Genomic DNA, 7930 nt, shown 5'->3' with positions numbered 1-7930 from the left:
TTTTATTACAATTAACGAGATAATCGGAACTAATTAATTTCGAACAAGAAAAAAAATAATTGATCATCGATATCGAAATTTAATTATAATTAGAAAGAAACATTTGAACGGAGTCATTTCGAATGAGGAAAAGTAGCAATTATTATTTAAAAAAAAAATTAATCGATACGATCTTCATTAAAAATTAATTACAATTATATTATGAGCAATGATTTGTAATAGAATATAAGAATATAATCGAATTTAATTAATATTATTAATAATTTTTCTTTGAGAACTCGTTATTAGACGTCTTATCACCTCGGCTGCTTCCCGAGAACTGACGGTGATCGTTGTTGAAAAACACATCTCCCCCCTCTTTCTTTCTCTCTCTCTCTCTCTCTCTCTCTCTCTCTCTCTCTCTCTCTCTCTCTCTCTCTCTCTTCTTCTGTCTGTCTATCTCTATCTTTCTCTAGATTGTCTAGAAATGGCTGTATCATCCAAACAAACTTACGTCTTTACTACATTCTCAACAATATGTATTCATGTATTTGTACACATACACGCACGCACACACACACACACTAGTCAGTAACATACATATGTATATACAGAACAGATCAAAAGTTTCCAAGTGATTTTAAATAGCTTTAATTTTCCGAAACATATTGGCCAAATTTGTTTTTTTTTTCTTTTTTCTTTTACAAATCGCCATACTACAAGTCTATGAATTTTATTATTCCTCGATTTAAAAAAAAAAAAAAAAAAAAAAAATAGTTAAGAGTTTCGAAAATGATTAATTGATTTTTCGAAGTACATATACACGTATGTTTCTTTTTTATCAAATAAATATCCTGTAGCTAAATGAAAATAAAAATAAAAAATGAGAACAGGAAGAAATCCAATAACTAATAAATGTCAAGAGAAGAAAGAGAGAGAGAGAGAGAGAGAGTCTTAAATTTTTTAAAAGTTAATTAAAACAATCAGTTCGATCTCGTCAACGATAAAAAAAAAGAAGCCTTTGTACGTTCTTACCGAACGTATATAACGAAAGAAAGAAAACAAAAGATAATAATAATAATAATAATAATAATAATAATAATAATAATAATAATAATAATAATAATAAAATAATAAAATAAAATAAAAAAAAAATCTTTCCCTATAAAATGGACAATATGAAGTAGCCGTGTAAATTTATTTTGTTTCAGTAGCCATGGTTTCAGGTTAGCTGGTTTAACGTTGAAATCGATGTAATCGGCGCAACAGATCAATGAACGCACGATCAAAGGCATGCAAAGAACGTTTGAGAGCAAACGAGACAGATACATACATAAAAAGAGAATGAGAGAGAGAGAGAGAGAGAGAGAGAGAGAAAGAAAGAGAGAGAAAGAGAGAGAATGGCCTTTGACGTGCATACGTACGTACACACGTATATACGTTTCGTACCGTACTTTCATACTTACGCGTTTCTAAACCGGATAAATACGCTTTGAGAATTCGTGCGAGCACGCGGCACAACTGCGAATTTGAATGAAATTGTGGTGACAAGGCTAAAATAAATCCGGAGAGTGAGCTGCTTGTGAAATCAAGCTGATTAACCCGCTGAAGTAGGCACGTACGTGTGTAATATACAGCTCTGTGCGTACGTGTGTGTTTGTGCACGTGTGCATGTATATATGTATATTATTCTTGCAGGACCCGCATATATCATCTATCACAAGATGCAAATACTTGGAGAACAAAAGCTCGAGAGGATTTACAATCTATCTCGTTCGTACACACGTTTGCAAGCTTACTGTTTGTAAAAAATAATTATTAACGAAAAAGAGAAATAACAGCTTGGTATATTTGCTAAAATCGAAAAGACTGGAATATTTTATTTTTATTGTTTTCTCGTAAATTTAACTTCAGAACCGATTCATTTTATATACTTCTTTTTAAATAACGCATGTACGCAAACGCACACAACGTCGCGTTATCTTTATTTCGTTAAAACATAACTTGTTACGAAGATACTGTCAACTTGTATTTTCGAAACTTATTTAGAAAAGGGAAGAAGAAAGGAAATAGAAGAGAGAAGGAGATAGGAAATAATGTATATAAATTTGATTAAATGAAACCGAGACTTGTTCGTTTAAGATCTCATGATGATACTGCGGCTGCGAGTCTTCAATAACTATAAATACAGTCCTCTGTTCTTGACTTAATATAGTAGTAATCTTCGTGGTGCATAAGTATGTATTATATTTGCATAATGCGATCGTAAGTACGAAGAGGATACCAATATGGCGCGTGAACTTGATGGTCAAGATGGACAAAAAGAAGGAAAGGAAAAGAAAAAAAAAAAGAACAGAAAAAAAATAGAAATAGAATAAAAGAATAATAATAATAATAAACAAATTAGTTTCGAAGTTAACTTTGAAAATGATTTATCGAAGCATTAAAAAAAAAGTATGAGTGAATGTGTGTGTGTAAGAGAGAGAGAGAGAAAATATACAGACATCCTCAAAAAAAAAAGAAAAGAAATAAAAAATAAATAAATAAAATAAAAAAGCCGTCTGTTCCTCGTCGGACCTTTTTTGCTTTGGTATAGAAAGGCAAATGTAAAAAGAAAGAAAAAAAAAAAGGAAAAGAAAGAAAGAAAAAAGAAAAAGAAGAGTTCTCTTCGTTCCATGCAGTTAATTATTAGCGTTCTCCGATCTCCCATATTGCTTTCATATTCAACGTTTGCTATGTATGTATGTATGTATGTATGTATATCGTGAATAGAGTAGAAATTGTACTATTTAAAATTCCATTCTACGTAGATACATGGGCGTCGTTGGTTGGGGTATATTTTTTGTTTGGTTCTTTATATTTTTTATTCTTTTTTTCTTCTACCCTTTTATCTTTTCTACATAATGAAACTACTATAACATTACTACGAACGGGATGAATGTTAGAATAGTCTCGACGATCCGGAAAATATTGAAACGTGTGTACCGTCGTTTGTGACCTCGCATGTGTGTGTATATATGTATGTATGTGCACGTGTTGGATCATACTACGTGCCAATCTAAATTAAAAAAAAAAAAAAACAGAAAAAAATGCGATACGAGCGAAATCGTTTGACGATGTTCTCAAAAGCCGAGGAAACCATAATCGATTCTTTTTAATTCTTTTTTTTTCGTTCTCTCTCTGTTTCTTTCTTGTTATTAATTTATTTTTATTTTGTTTGAACGATCGTTACTTTCACTCGTTAAAAAAAATAGTAATAATAAATGTAAATGATAAAAAAGAAATAATAATAATAATAAAATATATTACAAATACCCGGTGTATAAATTAAAACGAGACGAGTCAAGGTTCCTCTCGTCGTAGATCGAAGAAAGGAAATGTTAGAGAGTAATAGAAGTTACAAGTGTGTTAATTCCCGTGCGTAATTCAAGCACGTTAGAGAACGGCTCTAACGCGTTAACTTTACCTATCTTCCCTCTCCCCTTCCCCACTCATCTACTTTTCCCATGAAATTATATTCGCACGCGTAATATACGTTTCGGGAAGTAACAATTACGTCGTCTACGACTTCGAAATTCAAATATTAAAGAACGCGGAATACGTGCATAAGCGATTATGTCATTTTCATTTGTAAATGTTACGTATGATCGATCGTTACAATGATCGATCGATCGATCGTTGCAACGATTACGCACATCGATATTTACATCGATTTTTTAATCGTTCAAATAGTTTACAAATTTATTTTGATAACGAATTTATTCATAAAAAAAATGAATGAATGAAGAGTGATAATAATGATGAAAATTTTTGTAATACCTGCGTTACGATCTATATTAATCATTTGTTATTAATAACAACAAGAAATTTTTTGATGAAAAATAAAAAGAAATGATAATGATTAAAATTTATTTCAAATCTACGCATCACGAGATATATAAATAATTTACAAACAGAGATGAAATACTTTTATTTAATATTAACGATCTTTTTTAATAATTAATTAATTAATTAATTAATTAATTATAAGAATATGTATTTATGATCTAAATTTCTTTTTGTTTTCGTAAAAACTTCAAAACGAAAACGTGTAAATTAATAATACGTATATAAATAAAGAGAAAAATATATATTATTAACAAACATTAAAATAATATTAATACAAATTAATAATATTTTCGTGTTAACGGATGCGACTAATGTTTTTATTGCGATTTACGTATGCGAAATAATTGAGAGTAGAATTATGTCGAATGGAAAGTGGCTAACCACTTGTGGTAGAACAAACGCCAGTAGGAGTAGTTCTGTGTTCCAAACGATTACGGTGAACGTATTTTAAAGCCACATATTAGTGATATATATGTGTCGAGCTTTCATATCCACAAGCTCATATAAATCATTCGGTTATCGTATATTACGTTCATACAATTCAACGTCAAACCGAAGTGCCTATTACTATCAACTATGTACACACACGTTCACAAACACATACGTATATGTATAATATATATGTGTATATATTATATATAATAAATAATATTAAGTATATATAAAAATGTCTTTTTTGATTAGTACTTCGAATAATAATTTTCTTATTATTAGAATCTAAATTATTATTATTTAATATAATTGATATAATAATATAACAATATGATACTAATATATATATTAAATTATTATTGTTGTTGTTGTTTTTATATTCATAAAACGTAAACATTATGTTATAAAAATTTGATAAGTAGAAAAATGTATCCTTCTTTTACTATACATTTTTCTATACTATACACACACACACACATATTATCTATACACTGTTGTTTTATATATAAATAAAACTTACCTATAATGATTTTTACGACAAAAAATAATCGAATGGCATACGACATTGTGAAAGAAACTTTCGCACGTGATCACTTTTGTAGAATGTAGTTTTGACATCGCGAGCTTGGAAGACACTGTTATCGATCATTCGAAATGATAATGTATTTTCCGATCAAGTTGTACGATCGGTTGCTTTTAGAGGACGAAGATCTTTCAGAAAGAGAATCGTTCAGATTCTGTTATCTTATCTCTAATATGTCGTCACGATTGTCTTTGGCGCACACGTATATCAATTTGCACGTGTTTGTGAATAATACGTTAACAAAAAGAAAAAGAAAAAAAATAAGTGAAAAGCAAGTGTCAATATTTTTGCAATCGTTAATATTGTTAATAAAAAATATTTATTTTTTTTTCTTTTTTAGTTATACGTATCTTTTTTATTTTTAATTCGAATCACGCGAAATAACTTCCAATCGTTAATTTTATTTATGCAGATTTTATTCACTCTTATTCTGTTAATTCGTATTCATTCATTGTTTATATGTACGTAATATATATATGTATATATGTCGATTTTAATTAATTAATTTGTTTATTCATTCATTCATTTATTTATTTTTTTATTTATTGTTAATTATTAATTTATCACTCGAATCACAATCGACGATTAGTATCACCCATCTGAATTTGGATTTCTTTTTTATTTCCTTTTCATTATTAATCATTAATCTATTTCAAATAATCTATGACACGTAATATCAATTGATATGCGTCATAATAAATACTTTATTTATATTATTAATCATCTATTTGTTTTTTCAACGATTCGTTATTCTTATCGTCAATTTCTATTTAGTTCCTTTTGTCTTACTTCTTTTACTTATTATTGTTTATTGATAATTATAAACAACACTGATAGTTAAAACATATGAAAAAAAAAAAAAAGAAAAAACAGAGCGATTACAAAAATAAAAAATTCATTTCTCAAAAATAATAAAATCGATCATAATCGAAGATACTTTAGGATACGTTCCGAATGAAACATTTTTATATTATTTTACGATAAAAAAAAATAAATAAATAAATAAATAAATAAATAAAAAAGAGAAAAGAAATCGCTGTTGTTTAATTAATGATGGATCGATTATTAACTTGGGGCCGAACACTTTAATCTCAAAATACGCCCACGTTATCGTGTTTTACGCCTCTGTTATATAATGCGAAAAACGAAAAAGCAATCTTATCGAAAAAATTTCTAAACTGATATTGTTAATTCATGACGTTGGTAGGTAGGTAAGTACCGTTAAAAGATATATTGTCATTTGATATGTACATTTGACGTAAAACTCCGACTTAATTCAGAGTCCTGTGATTTAAATAAAATCGATAGAAAGAGAATGAGAGAAAGAGAGAAAGAGAAGAAATATAGACGGATATTTATTGTGAAACGTCAGTCAGAGCTATGTGTAAGTGAGATTATTAAACAAATAGGATACAACTGGGACAGAGCTTATCCTTTTCGCGCATACACGAGCATGCACCAATATCGAATATGCAACGATACGTTTTTTATTCTGGCAAAAAGAAAAATATAAAATACGCAGCGTTTCATTAGAGTGAATTTTTTAAACGATGGATCAATTGTTTAAAGAAGAAAATCAAGGGAAATGTTTTTCTCTTTTCTTCTTTCTTCTTTTTTTTTGTCGAGATTACGTTATTTTTTTTTTTTTAAGATTTCTTCTTTTTTTTTTTTGGTGCGAAGATACTTCATTAATCGAACTTAATTAATCGAAACTCGATCTCATTCATTCTGGCTGTCTTTCTTTTCGTCGTATATTTTTTGTTTTTCCTCTGTCTTTTTTAATACTACGAAAATATCATAAAGATCCATGGGAAAATATTTCATAGGAAAAAAAAAGTCTACAAGTAGATATAATTGAAATAATCGTTACATCATAAAATAATAATCGCCTATCTCGGAAAATAACCGATTTCGTTCCAATTATCTTATAATGTAAATATATGTACTCGATTTCTTTTTTATTGGATATAAAAAATTTTTAATCGAGTTAATAAGATATATTATATCATCGAAATCTCAACGTTGTAATTACATTATGATCATAAACAAGAAATAGAAATATAAAACAATTCTACTTACACAAGAATCCGAAGGAAGGAGATGAATGACGAAGAGACGAAAAAACAAAATTAAAAAAAAAAAAAAAGAAAGAAAAAGACACAAGAAATACAAAATTGTCTTTGTTCACTCCACGATCACTCGTCTCGAGATAAAAAAAAAAAGAGAGAGAGACAGAGAAGAAAGAAAAAAGAAAAGAAAAGAAATAAAAAAGATCGTTCAAATTTTAATGCGATAATGTCGAAGAAGATCGTCGATAAGATTTTATTTCGATCGGATCGAAAACTTTTTTTCTATTATTTTCTAATGGATAAAAAAAATGTGTCGATATGTACAATACACACACGGGCACACACACACACATACAAACATACATATATATATATATGTAAGTATATAAATAAATACAATCCGAAAAATAAACACTCGATTACGCGCGCGCACACACACCATACTTCTATGGTCCTCCCAAGAAAATAAAGTTTTACGTATGGGACAACATGAAGCGACGTATAACGGCGCGTATCTGCACCATCAAAATTGTATGGTCTCTATCTATATAAAGGAAAAAGGAGGGTGTACTGGCACAAGTTAAACCTATAAAGCCCGTGGCCCGATCGATATTAACGCTATGGGGTCCCTCTCTTTTTCTATCTCTCTTTTCCATATGCGAATACGTCCGAAACAAATGGAAAATATATCGAGAACAACTGGTACAGTTATTTGAAACATACTAACCCCATAATACATAATTATAATTTTGTTTGATTATTAATTATATGTATTCGTGATTGATCTTTAAAAAAAAAAAAAAAGAAAAAAGGAAAAGAGAAAAATATAAATTTTTTTTTTATCGAAATCGACGAATTTAATCGTTACTGGTATATCATATTCATTATTATTTATTTTTTGTTATGTGTGCGTGTGTAAAACAATACATTATTCATGTTAGTATTATCATACTAATCTCATGATGTATAATAACAATTA

General features: G+C 28.7%; 1 protein-coding gene across 4 annotated transcripts in view; it reads right to left on the bottom strand.

Moving 5' to 3' along the window:
* Positions 1-7930, bottom strand: part of LOC127066080 (IQ motif and SEC7 domain-containing protein 1) — a 109147-nt gene that overhangs the window by 63747 nt on the left and 37470 nt on the right. Inside the window, exon 1 of one of the 4 annotated variants that reach the window (XM_050999359.1) lies at positions 4820-5658. The exons of the other annotated variants lie outside the window; for them this stretch is intronic. Within the exon in view, the coding sequence (XP_050855316.1) occupies positions 4820-4917 (98 nt within the window). The 5' untranslated portion in view covers positions 4918-5658. Of the gene's footprint in view, positions 1-4819; positions 5659-7930 lie in introns of those variants that run through there. 4 annotated transcript variants of the gene reach the window in all.

Source organism: Vespula vulgaris, chromosome 9 (assembly GCF_905475345.1).
Source record: "Vespula vulgaris chromosome 9, iyVesVulg1.1, whole genome shotgun sequence".
NCBI lineage: Eukaryota > Metazoa > Arthropoda > Insecta > Hymenoptera > Vespidae > Vespula > Vespula vulgaris.
The sequence above is the reverse complement of the archived record's forward strand: the minus strand, read 5'-3'. Positions and strand labels throughout refer to the sequence as shown.